Here is a 23,008-nt window from a genome sequence, read left to right as displayed (position 1 = left end):
TCAAACAACTAAATTATGTTCATCCATCCACTAGCTCAAACCTGATGTGCAAAACGAGAGTTTTGATACCCCGTCTTCATAAGCTGTCCCCAGGTCTTGTGAAACTGCAAAACGATCCATGATCTAAAATGAGACCTCCACCCATTTCTTTTGACTCAGGATGACCTTACAGACTGGGGTGGCGCCGCGGGGGGGGGGGGGGGGGGGGGGGGGGGGGGGGGGGGGGGGGGTTTGGTGGGGTTGTGTTGTTGAGGAGAGGAGGAACTAAGTGAATGCTAACTTATTGTCAAGGTCTCACGCCATGGGAACTAGAGAGCATTTCTACTCCTGTTGAAACAAGTGAGCTGGAAGCTGGCTGCATGTCTCTGGTACTTTTCTCTTACAGAAAGCATCTCTGGCCCAAGCAGTACCTCCCAAGCAACTCGGTAATCACTTCCTTCCCTCCCTTCCCTTCTGTATCTAGGGTTGCTAGATTGTAATCAAGTCGCCTCCAATGACCCATGCATCTGCATTGCATAAAAGGGAGGCGCCAGCTGCCAAGAGATGCTTCATCCTCCTCAAATCCCACCTTCATATTGCATTACATATCACACAACCAGTAAATACGCATGTCTACTTTTAGGGCACCTATGGATGGGGGCTCTCTATGTGCCTATGGGCGGGAAAAAACCTCACTGATGCAAGATCTCTCACCAGGAAGGGGAAATAAACCTATTCCACCCCTAACGTGTCCATAGTTACACCCCATCGAACAGGTGGGGAGTCCATATGACTCCATAGTCTTGAAATCAAAATAACTGTGTGGAACTCCATCCACCCTAACGTATCTTTGACCATTGTGGGATCCAACCACATATACTTCACAAAGTCACATGGTCTAGACATTCAATCCAATCATCACCCTTGCGTCAAAGAATTAAAGTGCATGTGGGCTGCTTCTTACCGGACAAATTTATAATGTCATGATTGATTAAACAATTACAGCCTGAAGTCCACCTCCTATCTTTGATGTTTCTTGTCCCCCACAGCAATACAAATTGTACTCAAAATTCAACAGGAAGCATAAAATAGACCAAATTTGGAGTGCCCTTACGATGCTCAATAATATTTCTTCTACTTGGAAACCATTGAGGCTAGCTTGGTTCATGCATGAATTTGACCCACACTGTTTACAATGGATGACAATTCAGGGCTTTGTGACAGTGAGACAAATCAAACTACAGACTGATGTGGAATCAGCTATACAAGTTTGTAAGCTTTGAACCATCATCAATACCAAGCTTTAGATTGGCTTCGATAGTGAAGAGGGGCACATTTACAAGACTGCATGCACGTGAAAGAAACTCTACAGCTTCCACAGACCAGATTGTGGGAGCTCATCAGCAGCATCGCAGCCTGGCAAATTTGGCTGCGTGATGCAGTGAGGATATTATCCCGGCGAAGTCTATCAGGTCCATCTTGACCAAACACATACACTCTCCGCAGCTGCTTTCAGGAGCACCTTCAGGGCAGCTCACAACTCATGTAGGAGCGCCATGCAGCATTCCCTTGCACCTATAGCCTGGAACAAGGTTGTTAGAGGCATTTGGTACGAGGCGGGTATGGTACGCGACTCGAAAGACTCGTATTTTTTAGAGACATTAGAGGTGTGTTAGAGGCGTCTGTTTTATATATATATATATAGTGAAAGATAGATATAATATATACAGTGAAAGTTAAGAGAGAGAGAGAGAGAGAGAGAGAGAGAGAGAGAGAGAGAGAGACTAGAGTGTGTATGTATGAGCCTTGAGGGAGGGAGAGAGAGGGTGTGTATGAGAGGGGGAGAGAGTGTGTGTGTGAAAGAAAGAAAGCTGTATTAAACGTCTACAAAAGGCCAAAATGACCTATGAGACGAAAATAGTCCATCATCATCATCATCTTGATACATCATCAAGATTTAAGGGTACAAAGTAAAATGAAATGAACCGGTAGAGTATAGAGAGCTCCAAAAGTGGGTATAAAAAACATCATCATCCTAGTGTGTTTGAAGTTTGAACTTTAAACTTTGGGTCTTGAGAAAGGCTTAAGGGAGGGAGGGAGAGAATGAGAGAGAGAGAGAGTGTGTGTGTGTGAGAGGGGCTGCCTTGGGCCCTTAAAGCCCCCATCTAAAGACTCAAACCAGCAAAAAAAAACAAACAAATAAAAATAAAATTTGTGGACGCCTCGATCAGGCAGTCGAACGCCTCTAACCGTTAGAGGCGCGCCTCGTAACAACTATGGCCTGGAATCTGTGGCATCACTTGGTGATTCAGGCATGTGCTTATAGGGTTCTCAGCCTTGCAGTTGGTTATTGTTAGCTATAAATTTGAAGGAGAAAAGGGCCAAGTCACTAATAGCATGCTTCTAAAGCATAAAAGATGGCTTCTTTTGTCACTCCTTAGCCACTGCTTCAGGTAGTTTGAGATAAAGTGGCAGTCCCAAGCTTGCTTGTAGCAAATCTGACCCTTCCAGCCATACTTCTCCCTTGGCACTTGCCCAATAGTTGCAAAGTGAATCCCTCTTTTCCAGTTTCACTGCTGCTTTCCTTGATACCTCATGAATTTCCAAGGGCCTACCCCTAGCTAGTTGCCAATCATATCAATAGGTCTTTCAAACCTAGGTATTTTTCTGCCATTTGAATGCAATACATTAAACCAGGGGATGCGAATGAGATAACTTAATATCTACATTGAAATAGATAAAGCCTTTCGGATGAGGATACAAGGTGACTCCAGATCAGCTATGGCCAGGACAACCGCTTTTATAGAAGAGTGGTTTCATGGGATGTTTTCTAGCATCTCTCCTAACGGTTTGCCGTTTGTGTTATGATGTCCATGACACTGGCTTCCCAGCAGTGTGTACTAGGTTGATGGTGTTTTTAATTTTAGAACTCATATCTCAAAGGATTTCAGCCTGGTTTTGGGTGTATTTTGTCATTTTTTTTTGTGGGAAGAAGAAGACAAAGCCATCTATGGAAAGAAAAAGATTAAAGGTAAGCAATTGGTTGCCTCTGACACAAATCTCCACCACTGCAAGGCATGTTTCTTTGCCTTGAACACGCGGTATAGGTAACTGAAGAAGAGGTGTGCTATACATGATTCAAACATATTTTTACTATTGAGGCAGCTAGTACTACATTCCTTGTACCTTGTGGATTCGATCGTTAACAAATCTTTAGCCAACAAAAATCTTATCAAGTCTGATTATTTTCTTGCAAATCTTTAAATCTTACCATTTCATGGCACTCTTTAAGAGCTTCTCTATGCAAATCTCGAATTCTATCTCTTTGCACCTGCAAGAGATACCTTCTGAATTGATTAGTGTGCACTCATACAAGTAAGGTTCAACTGAATCATGTGATATAGAAGGTCTATGTAATATCTCAAAAAAATTACCTGTAATTCGTCTCTCTCTGGAATCATTATCTTCTCACTGCCACCAGAGCCCTTGCTGCACCTAATAAAAAAATATGCACAATCAAATATTTGTTTGGTTTGGTTAACGTACTAACTTTAAAAACGAACCTGAGATGCTACAAATATTCTAACCAGGTTTACTGCAACAGAAAATAAGTACAGCATAAGCCACAATAGGTTGTACATCCAAGGTAAAGCATCTAGAGAGGATAAACGCATTTAAATGCTAGCAATTACAAAAAGTGGAGTTCTCCTCTGGATAAGCCCACGTGAATCAACAATAATACAATACTTTTTCTATGAATTCTTTACACATGAATGTGCACATGTGCGTGGGTGTGAGCATGCACGTGTGCATGTACCTGAGAGAAAGAGAGAGAGCACTTAAACATGCTATTTGAAGCAAAAACAGGGGAAGGGGGGGGGGTGGGGGTGGGGGATCACAAGATGTTCAATAAAGGAAGACATTAGAGAACATACTCACGCATTGTTTTCCAAAGTCAAATCCTGGAACACAAAATGAGAGACAGGCAGCCCATCATGTGGAATGACTCCATGTCCAGCAAAACCAGAAGCCCCTTTGGAGGCTAGTGGAGTGCTTCAGATCTCTTCCATTGGCCCATGGAAGGATTTCAAAGACCTCCAAGAAACAGAGACAAAGAGGCTAACTGCACAGTTCCGTGGGGTTCAAATAAGCATTGCACAAATTGATTCATCTGTTTCTTTCACGTTCAGAGTGGAAGTGTTCCATGTCTCTTGGCTGGGAGTATTCCCACACACCAGCACCTCCTTGCAGTCTACTGGACTGAATTTAAACAAGGGAAGGGGCCATCCCTATACTCTATTGAGAGACGGTGGAGGCTGTGGAGGATGAGTCACTGGTCTCCTCTCTATCGGGATTCTGGGATAGTGAGGTGAGCATTGTGTATAGACCTCCCTACACATACAATTTGTAGGTTAGCATTGAGACTCTGGAAGTTTAATGAATACTCCATCAAAGATTGATAGTAAGTTGGGATGTATTGACAACTAGAGGCGAAGTCAAACCACTTTCTTTTTTTATGTCTACTCCCTATGCTCCTCCCAATCTGAGTTGTGGGACTGTGGTATGTAGACCCTGGTTTCGTTTGAGGAGGACTCTGGAGTTCTGGCCAAAGCCAGACTAGTGCTATCTTCTTCTTATTGACGCACTGCAACTAAGGAGACCCCTCATCAATGTTTTTGGGTATGCAAAGCATAGTCACAAGGAGTTGTGGGACTGTGGTATGTAGACCCTGGTTTCGTTTGAGGAGGACTCTGGAGTTCTGGCCAAAGCCAGACTAGTGCCATCTTCTTCTTATTGACGCACTGCAACTAAGGAGACCCCTCATCAATGTTTTTGGGTATGCAAAGCATAGTGACAACAAATGCTGTTCCTTGTGGTCTGGAACGGCAGAACGCCGTTTCCCTTTCATATGGAACGCAGGAATGGCTCGGAACAGGTGCTGACATGGCATGGCCTAGGGAATGGTTCTTGCCGTTTCGGGAATGGCGTTCCTGTTTCCGCAACGGACGGCCTGGCATGCAACGGCCATCTTGATGTGACTTAAGGTACCAAAGGTACCTAATATAGTACCTAAGGTACTAAAGTACCTTCAAACAGGTACTTGCCCTGTGATAAGGGCTTAATGAAAAAACAGGCTGCTATTATTTATGTGCGCTGGCCCACGGCCCCTCCTTGGGATTGAACATAGACTCGAGCTCCTTCACAGGCCCACTTTCAATCCTTCTCACAAGCTGTACACAGCAGTGAGCACACCTTGGCTGCCTCAGAACTTGGAAGTTACAGCCATTAAGCTCACTCATGCTCTCTTGGACAGTTTTATACATGGATTAGTGCTGGTGACTTTCCATGATGCCTCACTCATAATTCGCTCATACATCGGTCTTTGATATGATGCATGTTTCGGACGAAATATACTTGGGTGGGGATGTTTTATAATGATATGGGAGGCCCGGGCACATATATTATGTATATATGAAAGATAAATAATGGGCCATGGACTATGGGCCAAATAATGTGAAAAGGGCCATCAATATTGGTGGCGGTACAGCAGTGCTGTCTTCTCTCTTGCGCCCATACACTGGCCGTACAGCAACAAGCTTCTCTCTCTACTGATCGCCCATTTACAGGATTGTCAACTTGCAGCTTCTGTATCTCCCTCTCGCCCTCAGAACTGGCTGTAAACAGTGGAATCGAGGATTGTTGCGGGGCAGATTTGGGGATGTTTCAGGGATGTTCCTGGGACTCATTTGGCTCGGTGTTGGGGACTATCTTGGAGTTTTCATGGACTGATTTACGGAGCAGATTCTGGTCTGTGCTGATGGCTGAAGATTGAGGCTCTTTGGCCTTCTGAAGAGAGCTTATACTGTGTATCATATAAGCTTTGTGAAAAGCTGCACAGGGAACATGGAAAATCTAGTGCTAAAAGCACCCTCACCTTGGATTTCTTGTAACAACTTCATGGACTGATTTACAGAGAAGATTCTGGTCTGTGCTAATGGCTAAAGCTTGAGGCTCTTTGACCTTGTGAAGAGAGCTTATACTGTGTATCACGTAAGCTTTGTGAAAAGCTGCACACAGAACGTGGAAAATCGGGTGCTGAGAGCATCCTCACCTTGGTTTTGCAAAAATGCTCTGAAGGTAGAGAATTCTGGACCTGATGTAACTGAGTCATCACTTGAAAGATCAGGGTCTTCAGCAAGCACAGTATCTGAGAATGCAACCAGGGGCAGTGCTCCAAGTCAAATGCTGAGGCTTTCATCTGGAGGAAGAGCCACAGATAGTGCACGAATTGCAAAATTCAGAAAAGAGCTGTCTGCTCCAATTGTTGATCTGGGTAAGTGCTTAGACTTGCCCTGTGGGACTTGCAGCCTTATCCCACTTTACACATCATCATCCATGTGGCACTCCCTCTTCCACTTCTTTTGGTCAACACTCACACACACTTGACCTGCACATTGACGGCCTCAGGTCCCATCTTGTATTTAAATCCACAACATAGGCTAGAGATAGAAATATGAAAACTAAAAGAGGGTGGCAGGCTAGGGGGGGGGGGCGGGTCGGGGGATGTTGTTCACCTTTTGTATCCAAGACAAGTCCAAGTGAACAGAAGCCACATGGAGTATGGAATCCTTTTATGTAAACTGCCCTTTCCAACCATTTTCTGCTGCTAGGATGATTTCCTGCTACCATATTGCTGACTGGTTCTGTAAGGAGTGATTTCATTACTAAGAATCCCTCGTAAATAAAAAGAAAAAGTAAAGTATTGGAACCTGTTAAACACGCAATAAGAAACAGCCTCTACATTTTTCATGCTATAGTGGGTTAGATTTTACCATATTGATGTTACATACCTACCGATCTTTAGGATTAGTGGTCTTATCCAATAGGGTTAGGGGAGCCTTGGGATTAGACGAAGCAAGCTGATATAGGCGGCTAAGGCTCATGGTTAATAATACCAAGTATACTGGCTATTAGTAAACATGAGCCTTAGCCGCCTGTATGAGCTTCCTTCCTCTAATCCCAGGGCTCCCCTAACCTTGTTGTATTAGACCACTAATCTTAAAGCTAGTACAAGGTACCTAACATAACTCAAATATCCAGAACAATAATCTGTCAAATATCGCGTACTACATGGGACACCAAGGTAGATGTCTCCAAGGTGTGAATCTCCATCTGAACCTCCCAAGAGATCAACTCCTCTCTCAGATCACAATCCGGATCTAGTCCTTCAGATAGGTCTACCATGAATTCGAGTAATCAAGGAGAATCCTAGTCCATGTTGTTCAACTCAGTACAACTCAAGAATCTATCAAAAATCTGCTCCATCTATGTCTGCTCCTTGTGGGTGTGAAACCCACAGAACCCTTTAACATAGGGGAAAGAGCCATCAGGTCTCTGGAAGCAACCATCAAAAGAAAATAGGAAAAGCTTACTAAGACCTTTACCCATGTATCGTGTGATCTTCTGCGTTTAGGTAGCTCTGATACCAACTGTTACAACTCCAATCTCCTAAACACAAAACATGAATTATTATTTTTCCAGGAAAGAGATCCCTCAATTAGTTAAAGAAAAACAGCCACAAAGGGCTAAGTACAACCATGAAGGGCTAAACACAAACTCGTCTCACATAAGGGTGGGAAACAAGTGATCATAAGAGAAAGAGATGCTTCTCCTCCGGCTGGCCGCTCTGTGAGGAGAAGGCAGTGAAGATGCAGAGAATCCGTTGCCAAATCTACCGAGCCTTCAGACAATCCCAAAGGCAATGTCGTTGAGACTTCTGATGAAGGCCGCACCAAGGACAAGCCACTAACCCACCTCCAACTACCAGCCAAGTACCGACCGCCAAACTCTTGTGTGCCATCAGCCAAAGAAAGAGCGTGATCTTTCTAGGCCGAAAACGGTCCCAAAGCCTCTTTCAAAAATCTGAAAGGAAGCGCTGTGATAGACCTTGTGACTGCCAATGTGCTGCTGCTGCTGATGTGCCATCTATCTCAGGCATCTGGATCCGTGCTGTATATGCAAAGAAGGGGGCATCCGGAGTCTCCTGCCAAACCGCAGGATCATGCCAAGTCCACTCTTCCGGGTCCCACTGTAGCCGCGTGAGAGAATGGCACTCCCAAATCCATAGCCACCATAGTCTCTCCATGGCCACCTTGGTCGGTGCTAGATCTATGTGCCATTCTCGTGCCCGAAAACCGATCAACCTCACCCTCTACAAGGTGCAACCTCTGAAGTCCTACAAGGGAGGCTCCGATCTCTCTAATCTGCCATAGGAACCAATAGAAAAAGTCAACAACCCACTATCCTCATCTGCTCCGTGGACCGTCACCAGGATGTCATGTCTGGTAAACACTCCTAGCCACACTGGGGGAGTCGGGTCTAGAATAGGCATCAACCACTCCCGAGGGATAGCAGAGTCAATGTCGATGCTGAACCTATCTCGACCCCGGATCCCTATCAGGCCTCTCTCTTGCTCCTCCAGGGGTAACGCATGTGTGCAATCCAATCTCCAAGAGACCTAATTGGTCCCGTGCTCAAGGCTCCCCAAGATATATGCAGTTGGGCTCCTAACATGTGGCCACTGGGTAAATGGATTAGGGGGTTTCAAACCAAAGGCTGTCGAAGCCGCTCCTTTTAGACAACTGGTATTGTCTGTCTGAGGGCTGGCCTGAGATTATCCCAAGCGCAAAGTAAACTGGCTGCGAATCTGTCCTCAAACGCTGGCTAAAACCAAAGGCTCGCATCTCTATGAAGATCCATCAGACACCGATTGGCCCCGAAACGTGGTGGTGCACCTTGCAGTATTTCTTTAATTGATTATAAGAGCTTTGATTACAATAAGGCTGGAAACTCAGCCGTCACAGTAGAACTTCTAAAGCCTGCAAAGATCCTGCATCATGGCTTCTTGTCCACTCGGCATCCACAAGCAAGTCCAGCCATTGTTCACATCGAAAGACTCCCACACATTGAGTCCTGCATATAGAAGCTTTCTCCCATGATCACGACTGCCACAACCATCCATAGCCTCTCACCCTACGAACAGCATCACACCCTGACACATCCAGTGCTCCTGCATCACGACGACTCCAAACTGTTTCCAAAAAAGAGAACTCGCATCATAGCACACCATACCATTCAGTGAACATACCTATATCAACCCTCTCTGCCTTCCAAGGGGTACTATCCATCTCAGTCATGGATTCCCGAACCCCTGTCCAATCAGCAGCAAGGCTGTACCAAACATGTGTCCATTCTTGTACCCACTGCTTGCATGTGACCTATCTCCTTGAGAAACACCAAAAACACATGTTTCGTCGAGAAACCTACGACCAATTTTTGCATGAAACCCTTAGGCATGTTTCCCCTTGAAACATTTGTCTTGTTTCCACACAGAACCATACATAGCACCATTCAAAGACAGTGCCAACAACGGCATACATCCAGTGCCTATTTCCTCATGAAACATCTGGAAACATAGATATGCCCACAACTGCATGTCCCTCTGTTCCTTTCAAGCAGGAAGAAAACAATCTGCTCTATGAACATGCACCCATGTGAGCTTGCATCACTTCCATGCCAAGAAACACATCCAAGTGACCCTGTACTTACAGCCAACCAAAACAGCCCATAAACAGTCTCAAATCAGCCTTGGCTGTGCGCCTCCTTCAGCCCGCTTCTTCCCTTGGGGGAGAGGGACATCAGCTGTGCGCTTCCTGCAGCCCGACCTGCTGGCCAAGAGAGAAAAGATAGGAATACCTGTCGGCTGTGCGCCTCCTGCAGCAGCCCGACAGTAGCCAATAAGGGGAGCAAACGTGCTGCAGCTGTCCTGCAGTTCTACTGTAGCCGACCTCTCTCAAAGAGCATGGACAGCCCGTGCGCCCGCAGTCCAACCTGTCCATGTGCCAAGCGAGGAGGGGAGAGAGAGAGAGAGAGAGAGAGAGAGAGAGAGAGAGCAAAACCCTGCCCGCAGCTCTGTGCGCCACCTGCTTTTTGCCAAGCGTGAGCAGCCTGCTTCCCACGTGTTCGTTGCAAGGAGAGAGAGAGAGAGAGAGAGAGAGAGAGAGGCGTGTGTGCTGCAGCCCGACCAGCCCCATCTTTGCCAAGAGAAGCCCCGCCCCCCCCCCATTGCAGTTGCAGCCGATCTTGCTTTTCCCCCATTCAGAAGCGTATCTCTGCAGCCACCCGCCTTTTTTTTGGTTGGGGAAAAGCACACATGCCAGTAGATGCAGCCGACTTCCCCCAAAAAGGGCATGGGGCCCCATAATCGCATATGGCCACGATTCCTTTCCCGCGGGGGGGGGGGGGGGGGGGGGGGGGGGTGGTCCTTTTATTTTTAGAGGTTTTTAAACCTTTGTCCCCTCCCCCACATGGGGTTGTGAAAAAGGTCCTTATAAAAGGTTGCCCCAAATTGATGCCATCCACACTGTCTGCCCTGTTCCCATGCACACTTGCATAGGGTCAAGAGAAAAACACAGGGTCATAACATACCCCCCTCTTCAAAAATGGCAAGCGTCCTTGATTGCACTCAACGGCACAGTAAAGCATCCAATGAGCAAAGACGTCTAATATCACAAAAGCAATCACCCTCAAGTGCATATGGGTGATGAAACAATCATCCTGCACAACAATATGGGTATGCCCCTGTGTCACAGTAACATACAACTCTTGCTTGTTCCTTCAGAACCTGCAGCAAAAGTCTAAAAACCAAGCGGAAACACGTAACCTGTGTTAGCCAAAAACAAAACCATGCATCAGTCTACATATGACACACACATGCATTCACAAACAATATGCTCCTCAAGATGCTCTACCTACTCTAAAGTAACGGTCTAAGGGCTGCTTGCAAGCCTTACGCCCATGGACATCCCGCAGGACCCACGACAAGTGATACATCATGAGCATATCAAAGCACTCAATGCATCCAAACAATACATCCACTAGGTACTTTCCATATATATCCCTGGTGATGCTTTACCCACTCCTTAGGAAAGAGAGAGAGAGAGAGAGGCGTGTGTGCTGCAGCCCGACCAGCCCCATCTTTGCCAAGAAAAGACCCCCCCCCCCACCCAGTTGGTTGCAAGGAGAGAGAGACAGGCGAGTGTGCTGCAGCCCGACCAGCCCCATCTTTGCCAAGAAAAGACCTCCTTCAGCCCGCTTCTTTCCTTTGGAGAAAGAGATATCAGCTGTGCGCTTCCTGCAGCCCGACCTGCTGGCCAAGAGAGAGAAAGATAGGAATACCTGTCGGCTGTGTGCCTCCTGCAGCCAGCCCGACAGTAGCCAATAAGAGGAGAAAACGTGCTGCAGCTCTCCTGCAGTTCCACTGTAGCCGACCTCTCTCAAAGAGCATGGACAGCCCCTGTGCGCCCGCAGTCCAACCTGACCATGTGCCAAGCGAGGAGGGGAGAAAGAGCAAAACCCTGCCTGCAGCTCTGTGTGCCACCTGCTTTTTGCCACGCGTGAGCAGCCCGCTTCCTACAGTCCAGCCCATGTGTTGGTTGCAAGGAGAGATAGAGAGAGGCGTGTGTGCTGCAGCCCGACCAGCCCCATCTTTGCCAAGAAGAGACACCCCCCCCCCCCCCCCGCGTGCAGTTGCAGCCGATCTTGCTTTTCCCCCATTCAGAAGCGTATCTCTGCAGCCACCCGCCCTTTTTTTGGGGGGGAAAAGCACACACACCAGTAGATGCAGCCGTCTTCCCCCAAAAACAGCATGGGGCCCCCATAATAGCAGATGACCACGATTCCTTTCCCAAAGGCGGGGTCCTTTTATTTTTTAGAGGTTTTTAAACATTTTTCCCCTCCCCCCACATGGGGTCCTTATAAAAGCTTGCCCTAAACTGATGCCATTCACACTGTCTGCCCTATTCCCATGCACACTTGCATAAGGTCAAGAGAAAAACACAGGGTCGTAAAACTCCCATCACTTCCAGCCCATAAGAAGTTCCGGATCAATCGCTGTACCTAGCCAATGCATGCCCGAGAAAAGGCCAAGCACGAAGTGATGTACTACATGGTGGCTAGAAGTACCTGGTTCGCCACCACCACTCTGCCTACTAGGGAGAGCCTCGCTGAGCTCCAATATAAAAGCTTCTTCCGAATACTCAGAAGAAGGGGAGCGAGCTGCTGCTCAAGAGAGATATCGATGCCAACCTGGCAACCGAGATAGCGAACTGGAGTGCCCCTTGGGATCCACTGGAAAGCCTCACTTGGTCTCCAAGTCGGGGTGAGCACAATGAGGTCCTACTGCCACATCCTGGCCGAAGCTATCGCCTCCTAGAGGGTAAACATGTTGTCTAGGATGCTCCTATCCTAAACAAAGCCAGTTTGAGTGTCATGGATCAAGTCTAGGAGAAAAGGCTGAAGTCTCTTGCTGATGGCCTTCGCCAATATCTTATAGGATGTCCCAAGGAGAGGATCTCCATTGCCGAATCTCCAATCTATCACCAACCTCCTTGGGAATCAAGTGAATCACGCCCTCTGAGAGCCTGTCTAGCATGGCACCTATAATCATAATCTCATTGAAGGCAGCTCGAAGGCCACCTTCCATGAGGTCCCAAAATCGAAGAATGAAGGAGACTAAAAGCCCGTCCGCCCCTGGGCATTTCCCCCTAGGAAGTGTCGTCAATGCGTCTGCCAACTCCTAAGCAGTAAATGGTGTCAATAAAAATGACCGAAGAGAAGCGGACACCACCTCCCTCGTATGCCACCATATCCTCTCGCATGCGTCCACCACCTGTGAAGATGCTAGGGCACCAGTGAGGAGGGATCGAAAAAAGTCCGCGGCGATGGCTCTCACCTGCACGGGATCTAAAACGATAGCTCCATGCTAGCCACGCAACCTACGAATACCATCTCTCCACTTATGGGGTCCAGCTATCTCAAAGAAATCTCATGTGACTCTGTCGCTTGCTTGTGTCCAGAAAGAGGCCCTACCATGATATATGTACTCCACTCTCCTCTCCTCTATGAATCTAATCTCCATACGAGCGGCCGCGAGCTGACTCTCGATCCATAAGCTATCCGGGGACCTCTCCTGAAGCCGTTGTAAAGAGACAAGACTCCTCAAACTCCTCTCCAATCCTCTAACTTGCTTAGGGCTGCCTCCTACAAGAAATAGCTGATCTCCCCTAAGCCCTCATCCAGTGTGCACGCAGCAGAGCTTGAAAGCAAATCCAATCTCGCCCATATCTGCTCTATCCTACTACATATCTCAGGGTCCTAAATGAGGCTGTATGGAATCCTCAAGCTCACATGCATGACATGCGTCCAAGGGCCCTCTAAGGACAAAATAACCGAGGCGTGATCAGAAAAGGAGGTGCCTGCCAAAATACCAATCATACCCCCTCGGCTGCTGCAAGCCCACTCTTCAATATAAAACCTATCAAGTCTAGAGAGATTGGGGCATGTGCTTCTCCCATCCGATCTCGAAAAGTAGAGGCTCCCAAGGCTACGCCCAAACTCTGGAAGATGCCAAGGGTCCTATCGCAGGCTGAGTACTCTGCTCCTGAAAATGGGGCCGTGCCACCTCCAAGCCTATCCTCTGTTGCTTATATCATGTTAAAGTCACCGCGCAAGCACCAAACGTCAGCCTGAGGGAGGTCCTATTGTACTGAGCTCCAGAAGAGGGCTCTACTTGCAACAACGTTCGGAGCATAGATGTGTTGCCATATATATATATAGGCAGTGATGTGTGTGAACACACTTAGGACCGCCGGGACACTTTTTTCCTCTTTAGGAGGTTTTTTCCCCCGGCTTGTATATACGCCCATCCTTCTAGGGCTAACTTATCTTTTGTACATTGACACAATCTAATACTTTGTGTTGTGTGCATTCTTGCTCCTTCTTCTCCAAGCTTTGTGTGCTTTCCTGCAACCCTAATTCCAACAATTGGTATCAGAGCAGGCATCGGCTCCCAGGGCTACGCCGCCAGCACCCTCCGACTCACGTTCTCCGATTGAGATGAGCTTTCACGAGCGCTTGCAGGTCCCTATACTCTGTAAATAAGCCCGTAGGGCTTAGCGTTCTCAAAAATCGCATCTGAGGTCGTTTCGGGCTCCGTTTTTGCATTTCAAGTTTTGCACAGGTGTTTTCGTCATTTTGTGCAGAAATTTCGACAGTGCAGTTTTCTGCAAAACACGCATACGTATTCTATTGTGGACCGTGCTACATAGCATGAGTTGTTCTCTGATCAGTCTTTGCTTCATTACAGGTAGCTTTTGCATCAGTTTCAGTCAGTGACCATGGCTGATAACAACAATGATGTATTTCGCATGTTGTCTGCTGAAGACAAACTGGATGGAGACAGCAACTACCCACTTTGGACATACATGATGCAGCATGTTTTGGTTGCAAAAGGAGTGTGGAACATTGTGCAGGGTATGGATGTACGTCCAGGTTATGTGGATGTAGGATCTGTTGAGGATGTTGCAGGTTCTAGCAGCTCTACTGTTGCTGCTGTTTTACCCACTGCTGAACAAGCTCGTTGGGATGGTAAAGATGCACAAGCTCATGCCTTGATTGCACTTTCTGTCAAACATAACATCACCCCACATATTTGTTCAGCTAAAACAGCAAAACAGGCTTGGGATATTCTAGCTGGTTTGTATGCAGGTCGTAACGAGGCAAAAATCTCTTACTTGCGTAAAGAGCTAGAATTGAAGATTATGCAAGAAGATGATGACATGAATGTTTTTCTTGCTGAGATTAAAGATCTCAAAGAACAGTTGATTTCTGCAGGTGAGATTATTCCTGATCATTCTCTTGTACAAACTGTTCTTGATGCTTTACCTGAGACATATCAGACTTTTGCTTCCACATGGAGACTTCTTACTGAGGACAGACCTGATGCTGTCAAGTATGATACTTTAGTCAACAAGCTCTTGCAAGAAGCGCAGTCCAAGTAAAACAGGACCAGACAGCGTGCAGTTGATCAAGCATTTATTGCTGCCCAGCAACAAAGAAGAAGTGGTAAGGCAACCCCTTCCACTGTTTCTTCTCCTATTAGTAGGTCTGCAACTTCTTCTCCTTCCACAGGTAACAACAATAAGTCTGAGAAGGCTCTTGATAAAGGCAAGAAAAAGACCAGGTGCAACTATTGTAAGGCAAATGATCATGTCATTAAGAAGTGCCCTAAGCTAAAGGCTAAAGAGGCAAAGAAGAAAGAGTCAAATGCAGCCACAATAGCGGATGCTTCTACAAATGCAGATTCTGCAAATGTTGTGCAGGATACAGAATGGGCGTTTAGCGTGTATTGCCAGTATGACCCATCTGTACATGATGCATGTTTGGCAGTTTCTGTTGACTCTCATGTATGGTATTTTGACAGTGGTGCTACAAAGCACATTACCTCGCATCGTGATATGTTCACTTCTCTTGAGGCTGTCTCTAATGGGAATACTGTCACATGTGCCAATAATGCTTCTTACCCAGTGAAGGGCGTTGGTAAAATTATGCTTACTGCTGCAAATGGCAGCGCTTTCACACTTTCAGATGCTTTGTATGTGCCAGGGATAAAGAAGAATCTATTGTCTGTCTCTGCGCTTGCTAGACTTGGACTTGTAGTCAAATTTGTGGATGACAGATGTACTGTTCATGATTTGACTTCTAGTGATACGATTATTGCATCTGGCACCTTGTTTCGTGGGCTGTATAGGCTCAATTCTTATGACAAGTGTGTGGAAGATTCAGCAAATGCAGTTTCTGATGAAAAGGCAGTTTCAGATGCAAAACTATGGCATGCTCGTTTTGGTCATCTGAACTTTGCTAGTTTGCTGCGTTTGCAGAAATTTGATATGGTTGCTTCATTGCCCCCTCTTGAGGCACCATTGAAACATGTTTGTGAAGGCTGTATTTTGGGCAAAATGCAACGTTCTGCGTTTCCAAAGGATGGTTCTGTGCGGGCCACTCGCAAATTGCAACTTAAACATAGTGATGTATGTGGGCCTATGCAAACTCCGTCATTTGGTAAACACTTGTACTTCGTGACTTTCATTGATGATTACTCAAGGCATGCATGGGTATATCCACTGAAGGCAAAGTCCGAAGTGTTTTTGTGCTTCAAACAGTTTATGCTTATGGTTGAAAATATATCCAATTGTACTATGGGCACCCTCCGTTCTGATCGAGGGGGGGAGTACATGTCTAAAGAGTTTGATGCATTTCTGGCTAGTCGTGGGATAAAACACCAATGTACAGTGCATACCCCTCAGCAAAATGGTATTGCTGAGAGGAAAAACAGGTCACTTATGGAGATGGCACGATGTATGGTCAAGAGCCAAGCTTTGCCACATGCGTTTTGGCTTGAGGCTGTCATGTGTGCTGCATATGTACTCAACAGGTGTCCCACTAAGGCCTTGCAGTCTATTACTCCATACGAAGCTTGGCATGGCAGGAAGCCTTCTATTGGTCACTTACATGTCTTTGGTTGCTTGGCCTATGCTTTAGTGCCTGTGCAACAACGCAGAAAATTGGATGATAAGGCTGTCAAATGCATTTTTGTTGGTTACAGTGCTGAGAGCAAGGGTTACAGATTGTATCATCCGCAGCCAAAGCGGATCTTGATTAGTCGAGATGTTGTTTTTGTGGAAGATGCTGTGCAGCCTTTGTTATCATGTACCAAAGAGACAGGTGTGAGTTCATGGGATGTATTTGATACATTGTTGCCTCTGTTTACAGGTGGGAATTCAAATATAAGTCCTAATGAGGCAAATATTCAACCTATGCAGATTTCAAACGACATCATAGATCAGCCTATTTCTGATGCAGATTTACAGGATGTAATTTCTGAGGATACGGCTGAAAATGAGCAGGCTAGAGGTATGCCTAAATGGCTGGTGCAAACCTTGCGTGATAGTAATATTGATGCACCTATATCTAGTCGTACTCGTTCAGGTTTTCAGCATGCCTCTTATGCATCAAATTGTTATGCTTTGGCTGTGTCTAGTATGTGTGAAGAGGAAGAACCTCTTTCATTTGATGAGGCACAAAAATCAAAAAATTGGTTGGCTGCAATGCAAAGTGAATATGATGCTATAATCAAGAATGGTACATGGTCTTTGTGTGATTTGCCTATTGGTAAAAAGGCCATTGGATGTAAGTGGGTTTTTAAGTTGAAACGAAAGCCAGATGGCAGTGTTGATCGCTATAAGGCTAGACTTGTTGCAAAGGGTTATGCTCAAGAAAAGGGCATTGATTTTGCTGAGACCTTTGCTCCCACTTGTCGTATGACTACGATTCGTAGCATTTGTGCATTGGCAGCTCATAATGGTTGGAATGTACATCAGCTGGACATAAAGACTGCGTTCTTGAATGGAGATTTGCATGAGGAGGTGTATGTATCGCAGCCTCGTGGTTTTGTTCAAAGAGGGCAGGAAAACAAAGTGTGCAGGTTGAAAAAGGCTTTATATGGTTTAAAGCAAGCTCCACGAGCTTGGTATGAAAAGATACATGCATATTTGACTGCACATGGGTTTCAGAATAGTCCAACAGAAAGCACTTTGTATGTTAAACGTGTGGATGGTGTACATCTAATCATTGCTCTCTATGTCGATGACATGCTGCTCACAGAACCAAATGAGAGTCATATTGCTGATTTTAAGGCTGATTTGAATGCCTCTTTTGAGATGTCAGATTTGGGACATTTGCATCATTATTTGGGGATACAATTTAAGCAGTGTGATGGAGGTATTGCTTTGTGTCAGACAAAGTATATTGAGACATTGTTGCGGAGATTTGGCCTTGAAGACTGCAAGCCTATTGCTACTCCAATGGAGACAGGTTTGAAGTTGAGTCTTCATGATGCTGGAGATCACTTTGACGTCACACTCTATCAGACAGCTATTGGTTGCCTCATTTATGTATGCATTACGAGGCCGGACATTCAGTTTGCAGTCTCACAGGTGAGCAGGTTTATGCATAGCCCAGGGTCTCAGCATTGGAAGGCAGTTAAACGCATCTTTCGCTACTTGAGTGACACCATACATCTTGGGTTGTTTTATCCTAAGTGGGGATCGTTGCCGCCAGATTTACATGCTTTTTCGGACTCAGATTGGGCTGGTTGCTATGACACAAGAGTGTCCACAAGTGGTTTTTGTTTCATGCTCGGTAGCTCATGCATATCTTGGTTGAGCAAGAAGCAACCTACTGTGGCCACTTCTAGTTGTTAAGCTGAGTACAGGGCAGCTTTCACAGCTACGGTTGAGTGTGTGTGGCTCAGACGGCTTATGGCTGACTTGGGTGTTAGACAGGAGTCTACCACCTCTATCTTCACTGACAGTCAGAGCGCATTGGCAGTTGCGAGAAACCCAGTTTTTCATGCTCGCACAAAGCACATTGAGGTGCATTATCACTATGTCAGGGAGAGACTCTCAGTAGGAGAGATCAGCTTGGCCTATGTGCCAACACAGGACAACCTCGCCGATCTTTTCACAAAGGCGCTTCCTCGTGAGAAGTTCGAAGCTTTCCGCAAAGCTTTGGGCTTGCTCCCCTTTGTGGACTGATCTACTTCGGGCATGGCACTCCCCTATACATGAGTGCCAGCTCTCGTTCACACCATCACTCCCAGGGGGGATTTGTTGCCATATATATATAGGCAGTGATGTGTGTGAACACACTTAGGACCGCCGGGACACTTTTTCCCTCTTTAGGAGGTTTTTTCCCTCGGCTTGTATATACGCCCATCCTTCTAGGGCTAACTTATCTTTTGTACATTGACACAATCTAATACTTTGTATTGTGTGCATTCTTGCTCCTTCTTCTCCAAGCTTTGTGTGCTTTCCTGCAACCCTAATTCCAACAAGATGTTGAGAAAGCCAACACTATCCTCTCCAATAGTAATGGTAATCCATTGTGCCTGCCCCAACACAATGACTCCTGAGTCAGTCGTGGCCGACAACAACTGCTCACTGACAGAAATACACACCACTCCCTGCATCCCTGAGGGGCCGAAGGATGGGGACCAGAAGGTATGACTCATGCCTGGAAGAATCTTCCCGCATCTGCGTGTGCCTCCCTCTGAGAGATGATGCTCCTAGAGGAAAAGAATGTCTATGGGCCCCCCCACTATGGCCCTTTGAAGCTTGCCTCGTAGGATGCGTCGTCTCTAAAAGCACTAAGGCCCCCCTAAACCCTAAATGTTCCATGAGACAATCCGCATATCAATCTCGGTAGGATCCGGCACTAGCGGAACTACCCTCCACTCAAAGAGTCTTCGGGAAGCGTTTAGACAGGAATAATCACAATCCGTGCGCGGGCCAAGGCGCGCCAGGTGGCCACTAATCCTGTCCTACATGTGACGCCACTCTGTTTGAGCACACGCATATCCATGCTCCCGACTCCATCGATCATACTATAGGTACCTGTAAGAGGGGGGAGGAGGTACCGTGGCAAAGGTATGCATGAACACAAAGAGCAGGACCTCCGGACTGGATATTACCATCCCTCTGTCCTAGCCTTGATGGGTTGAACCTCTAAGCTCCATTCTAGCCAAGAGGCCAAAAATGGGTGAGAATGTCGATGATGCGGAGATAGTGGAGATGGTGGGAGACCTCGACTGCCTAACTATGAATGGTAGCTGCCACTAACGCAGCATCCCACTCTGTCCCCGTGGCCGCACTGAAGGGGAAAGAGAAGATCATCACGCCATTATCTGGCGTAGAGGGCCTGGAGTGGTGAAAAACCACACATACCCAAATAGGGACGACTGTCTCCTCAAATATGTCAAGTCTCTTCCGTCGGTAGACACCGGAAGAAACTATAGTCCACAGACTGTCCCAGGATCCTGGGGGGCCCTACCTGGGGACTCTTGCGGGAGAGCCCTCACTGGGGAGGCAATGATGGTCATCTCTACCGGATCATAGAATCGGTGAATCAAGCGACGGATTGATCCCCGCGGCTGACTCCGCACCGGGTCGGGGCTGCTAGGGGGCGACGAGAGTGCTCTGGAGAGGCAGAAGAGGGAGAGGGAGGGGGGGGGGGGGGGGGGCTCAGATGATAAAGGCAGGGTGGGAGCGCGCTGCGGCAAGAGAAGTCGGTTACGAGACTTGGGGAGGCAGCGGCGAGAGAGCGGAGTGGCCGGGGAGGGGTGCTGCAGAGGGGGATCAATCGGAGAGGAAAGCTAGGGGGAGGAAGCTAGGGGGAGGGCCCGCTGGGGGCTCAGAGAGGCCGGCTGGTCTCTCACAACATTGAGTCACCAATGGGCACGTGCTAGGATAAATGCTCGTAGCGGTTCATTGACAGAATCGAATCCTCCTGAGACCTGCCAGCCTGCCGCCCACGGCTCTGGTGGTCGTCTGGTGGCCTGGGCGCGGTCCAACCCTCCGCCACTCACTGTTTGCTAGGTCACCCGAAGTCAGGGCCTAGTGCTCTGTTGCTGAGGGCCTACCCCTCTCTCTACCCTTTAGTGAGGGTCAACACGAGAACCAAGGGGGAGGATCCACCAGAGGCGGTCTCCTGGACTGCGGCCGAGGGCAAGCTCTGGCTAAGTGACCCATCTATCTGCAAATGAAGCATAGGCCTAGGAGGCTAGAATACTTCACGCACTGCTGTATGGGGTCCCCTCGGAGGCTAGGAATAGAAATACAATGCGCTACTGATTCCGGCAAGGCCACACAGATACCAGAGGTGGAATCCCAGCTGCCCTTGCGATGGTGGAGGCAGCGGTGCTAGGGAAAGGGGGGGGGGGGGGGGGGGGGAGGGGGGGCTCCATCACTCTCCCAATGGCACCACCAATCATCGGGAGAAGAGGAATCTACTCCTTCCTAAGGCCTGGGAAGTAAATTGTCACTGGGAAGCCCGAAATGCTAGCCAATGGGTCAGACGCAAGATCGAAGCCGTGCTGCCACCGAGCAAAAAAGGCCTGCACCGTACGCACTGCAAGAAGGCTCAGCTGCATGACTCGGCCTGACCCCAATGGCGGATCGAACTCCACCGAGTAGTATCTGTGCCCCAAAGGGTGAATATCGGTGATCTTTGCAGGTTCGCAAATGAGGCTGTGGCCTGAAAAGATCCCTGAGCTGTCCGTGCGCGAATCAGCTTCCAACAATTTTGTAGACAACAGTCGTGACAAGAACCTATAGATCCACTTTGGAGAAGGAAATGCAAGCAATGGCCGCTTCGGTCTGGGATGACGCAGCAGCTGCCATGGAGTCCTCCCGAGGGTGAAGACCAAAATGAACCGAAGCTTGCTGTCATGACCCTGTGAAATGACCCTCTGAAATGGGTGTAGCATAAGTGTGAGCATGGTGGCCGGCGAGCAAGATAAATATTTAAAGGTTCATATTTGGGGCTAAGTTTTATTGACCCATGTGTGGACAACCCCAAGTGTGAAGGGAGACCAAGGAATTAAAGTTCAAAAGGTTTTATAACCTTGGGTGGCCCCTAGAAAGGTTTTAAAAACCTTGAGTGGTCCCTAGGCTATTTATGGGGGGGGGGGCTACTTTACTTTTGGAGCACACTCCTCTCTCTCTCTCTCTCTCTCTCTCTCTCTTGCTTCTGGAAGGACTGTAGGCGGGCAGCGCTGAATTCAGGCCTGGAAAAACAGCTACAAGGAGCTCTACGGTGCTGGTCACAAGTTGCTTCTTGGAAGGAGATATAGTCGGGCTGTGCTGCAGAGTGCAGAGGTGCAACCTAGTACTTATTCACGCCTGTTTCTTGGGATGTGAAAGTTGGCTGCTGTGCTGCGCCACAGGGCAGAGACACAGGCCTACTTTTCTCTCTCTCTCTCTTTGGCTCTTGGAGGATTGGTTGGCTGCTGTGTGGCTGAATATACAGGCGCCTACAGGATCTTCCTCTTTTCTCTCCTTTGCTTTCGGCAAGAAGCTGACTGTCAGCTGAGAAGCGTGGAAACACAAGGCTAGACAGCAGGTTCTCTCTCTCTCCTGGCTGCTGCAAGACAAGAGGGCAGGACAGTACGGGGCTTTTCCTCGCGTCTTTTCTCTCCTTCTATTCACTAGCTCGTGACTGTTCCGGAGTTGTTCTCTCTGGCCCTTTGTGAGAGGAAGGGTTCGGCAGTTCAGAGGGTGGAAACAGGACAAGATTGTGGACTGATTTGGAAGAGTTTTGTGGACTGTTTTCATGGCTGAGTTTGTGGCTATGTGCATGGTTCAGTCAGATGCATATTCATATACTCGCTATTTATGACCAGACCGTTATTTATAGTAGCAGTAGCGACTATATAAGCAAGACTTGGGTTATTATTGTTCACAACGAGTTATTCACTCCGTGGTCTGTGATAGACCAGGATTATCATAAAACAGAGCTGATTATATTACCATAAAATCTCATACAAACACGCACTAAAGCGCCAAAAAATACAAGTGCAACCAACCGCACTCAAAGGCAAAATTTATGCCAAAAAACAAAACCTATACAAAATCTCACTGAGGAAGATAAGAGCTGCGGGACATAAACCACTATGGAGGAATGTACTTCCACCGTGGGGTACCGCCCTGCAAGTGGAAGAAAATCTAGTGATGAATCCAAGTCTCCAAGAAATGTTCTCTCCACAACTCACCAGACCGAGAGGAGAGAGTCATCACATAGTCCCATTCACCACGAAGCATGTGAATGGTGTCGAACCAAATATCTGCCAAAATCTGATGAGTGGAAGAAGATTCTCCTCCAAGAGTGTTGCGACATCTGGCCCTCCAAATGCACCAACCAGTAATAGGGCCTATGATACTAAAGATCTCTCAACTATTCGATGATTCCTGAGAATGCAGAACATGACGAGGGATATCAAAAACACACATGCGAGCAGAGATCCCATGCTCGATATGTAAAACTAAATCATCTCGAGAAGCCTTGTATCCAAGATGCCAGCCTACCAAATTTGGCTGCAACCAGTGATGCACCCCAGGTAATCTAACCTAGGTCCGGAGAAATTCATAAGAGAAACCATGAAACACCTGTCCACACCCTCTGAGAGGACTGGCAAGACCAAAGACAAAGATGCAGAATCCCTAGGGATCCCATCTGAGCAAATTGAGCATGTGCCCGGAATGCCCATCTGCACTAGCCAACTGCCCACTAGTAG

The 23,008-nt window shown here is 47.3% G+C and overlaps 1 protein-coding gene across 7 annotated transcripts in view; it reads right to left on the bottom strand.

The window, feature by feature from the left end:
- Positions 1–23,008, bottom strand: part of LOC147623979 (HAD-superfamily hydrolase, subfamily IG, 5'-nucleotidase) — a 112,032-nt gene that overhangs the window by 437 nt on the left and 88,587 nt on the right. For 5 of the 7 annotated variants that reach the window (XM_086820650.1, XM_086820649.1, XM_086820648.1 and 2 more), the window contains 3 exons: positions 3,414–3,474; positions 3,251–3,310; positions 42–104 (listed from right to left, as the gene is read on the bottom strand). In XM_086820650.1, the coding sequence (XP_086676776.1) occupies positions 42–104; positions 3,251–3,310; positions 3,414–3,474 (184 nt within the window). The remainder of the gene's footprint in view (positions 1–41; positions 105–3,250; positions 3,311–3,413; positions 3,475–23,008) is intronic. The other 2 variants (XM_086820655.1, XM_086820654.1) reach the window with 1 other exon arrangement.

The sequence above is a fragment of the Cibotium barometz genome, chromosome 26, assembly GCF_041138505.1.
Source record: "Cibotium barometz isolate CiBa-2024 chromosome 26, ASM4113850v1, whole genome shotgun sequence".
NCBI lineage: Eukaryota > Viridiplantae > Streptophyta > Polypodiopsida > Cyatheales > Cibotiaceae > Cibotium > Cibotium barometz.
Note: the sequence above shows the minus strand (reverse complement) of the source record. Positions and strands in the feature narration are given on the sequence as shown.